The sequence below is a fragment of the Penaeus japonicus genome, unplaced genomic scaffold, assembly GCF_977035675.1.
Source record: "Penaeus japonicus unplaced genomic scaffold, GWHDUDI00000001_assembly GWHDUDI00000004, whole genome shotgun sequence".
NCBI lineage: Eukaryota > Metazoa > Arthropoda > Malacostraca > Decapoda > Penaeidae > Penaeus > Penaeus japonicus.
The window spans coordinates 19,957,265-19,959,764 of record NW_028234406.1 but is presented as its reverse complement, the minus strand read 5'-3'; the positions used below and the strand labels follow the sequence as shown (position 1 = coordinate 19,959,764).

Here is a 2,500-nt window from a genome sequence, read left to right as displayed (position 1 = left end):
CCATACTGGGCCTTTTGTCCCCACGGCTACGATATTTATGTCTCGCTGTAGCCTGAGTTCCGTTTGGTGGACGACTCGGAAGTGTGGGTTGGGTTTTTCTAACATGTACTGATACTTTCGCTTAGATTCCCCCCCTCCTATTAGAATTATTGGATATTATTTTTAGGTTTTGTTCAGCAGTGATGATCCTTCCCTTGGACATATATGCTTCATAAGCTACAGATTGTAGTTGATTATCATGTATAATATCCTCATTTAGATTTAGCAGTGATGTGATTTTTTTTCTGTTGTGTTGATCCTAGTTTCTTGTACTGTATTTAAATATTGACTATTAATGACAAAATCATTTTCTTAAGCATTGGTAGTTATATCTAGTTGTTGATAAACCAAGATTTAGATTTATGGCACCATCACTTTCAGTTTTCTATCTGTTAGCTTTGGAATATTTTTGCTGATATTGATTATATTGTGATATATAATATATTTTTTTTCATTCCCAATACTTTGTCTATGAATTTTGCATACAACCTATGCAAAACATACTAGCTACCTCACCTTAGAAAGTGGTTTAGCCCAGTGCTCATTAATATTTGTTCCAACCAAACGAAGGGCAGGAGGTGAAATGTACTCCTGTAATTTGTCCTAGAGTTTTTTTTTTAACAGCTATCCCCCCCCCCCCCCCCCCCCCCCCCCCCCCCCCCCCCCCCCCCCCCCCCCCCCCCCCCCCCCCCCCCCCCCCCCCCCCCCCCCCCAATAATAAATTTCTTTGCAAAAGTAGTGTATTTCTTCTTCATTGCACCCATAAACATGGGTTTTGGTACTGCTTTCTGCATAGGCTTGTTGAGCTCTTCAAAAAATGTTGTATAGTTTGGTGTAAGATGGTTTCGAGCAAGTAAGTAAAACTTTTCTTTAATACTGTGGTAAATACACAGCTTAATTGTCCACCTGACTTACCAGAAGGTGGTTTGTTGTGGTCTTACATGGATGACCAGGAGGTGGTTTCCCAGGTGGAGTGACACTGATGAGCCTTCCTGATGTTTGTCTCAGACTGACAATCAGTTTACAGTTTCTTTTTGAGCGACATTTGCTTCATTCAATGCAAGAATTTAGGTCCTCTCCTTTGCTGAAAGGTTATGTGGATCCATGGTTGGGGGGGCGATCATGCAATATGCAGTAACATCACCATAGACGAGTGGTGAACTAAATCTATTACAGGGTTCTCTGAGGGGAGATGGCTAGCTTTTATTGTGTAAATGTATTGTAGTTAATTTGTATTTTCAAATGATGTAGGCATGATGAGTGAGCTGAATGTACTACAATTTTGGATGTAAACAGTTTCAGTAAGTCAGAAGTTCTAAAACATTTTAATGTATGGATTCATTTTTTGATTATCATTGCCATGTTATTCATAGCAACATAAACCTCTCCTGTATTAATGGAAGATAAGAAGTATATTGTTTTTTGTAGTCAGCAACATCCATTGTGGTGAAGTGGTAACCTTGTTTTGGATCTTAAAGTGCTAGGCTGTTCACTTCTTGTGTTGTTTGTCACTTGTATTTGATGACTTGAAGATTTAGGGGAATTGTTTTTTAGAGTTATTGGTAATTTATAGCCTTCTGTTGATAGATGATATATAATGAATATGAGGGTTTGAATTTGTGTCTGTGTGTGTGAGAGGTGTTGTGTTGTGTTGTATGGTAGGGTGTGGATTTTCTTAACTAGTTGTTAATGGTAGCGATAACTAAGTGTAGGGAACCTGCTGGCTATATTTAAATTATCATAATTTCTGACACAACATTTTCTGGAATACTGTTCTATTCATCAATATTCCTATTTGAAAATATACTTCTTTACATCCTTGTCATGTTTTATTCACAACTTATTACTATGACCTCTTATTCCTCTTCTATTGAAAATAACAATATTCCTTGTCAAACTTCACTGTTCCTATCACATAATTGTAAAGCATACTCATGTCATCCTGTTTTCTTCTTTCTTCTAATGTAATTTTTAAATTTCTTCAGTCTGTCTTTGTAGGTCAGTTCCTTTTGAGTTAAAGCCCATATAGGGGCCTCTTGTTGAACTCATTCCAATTAACATTCCTTAACCCATTGATAGCGGATGGCATGATTTGCTGTCAAGGCAGCATAGGTCTGAAACGCAGATGGCTCTGTGCCATACAACATAAACCTGCCATATGACTGTATACATATTTTATTAATACCGCGGCCAATAGGTTAAATGTGATTTCCAAACTACTGCAGCATATTTTAGAGTAAGGCTTGTGATATGCATGCATGTGTGCATATTATGGGTAACTTGGCCAACATATGAATGTGTGGACCTTCTCTGTATTTTGTTCATTTAGAATTTTATTATGAGATTTAATTAGAAGAAAAAAAACTAATAATGTATCTATTAAACCTTTCAGGACCATCCCTGGAGGCAGGTGGCTGCGTGTGGTGTGTGGCCTGTGGATGAGGACCATCATGTCCGGTGC

The 2,500-nt window shown here is 38.0% G+C and overlaps 1 protein-coding gene across 17 annotated transcripts in view; it reads left to right on the top strand.

The window, feature by feature from the left end:
• LOC122247059 (polycomb protein Pcl) overlaps positions 1 to 2,500 on the top strand; it is a 35,142-nt gene that overhangs the window by 10,991 nt on the left and 21,651 nt on the right. For all 17 annotated transcript variants that reach the window (XM_086536227.1, XM_043006028.2, XM_043006026.2 and 14 more), the window contains one exon: positions 2,432 to 2,500. This exon is cut by the window's right edge and continues 10 nt beyond it. In XM_086536227.1, coding sequence (XP_086392353.1) covers positions 2,478 to 2,500 — 23 coding nt within the window. In that variant the 5' untranslated portion in view covers positions 2,432 to 2,477. The remainder of the gene's footprint in view (positions 1 to 2,431) is intronic.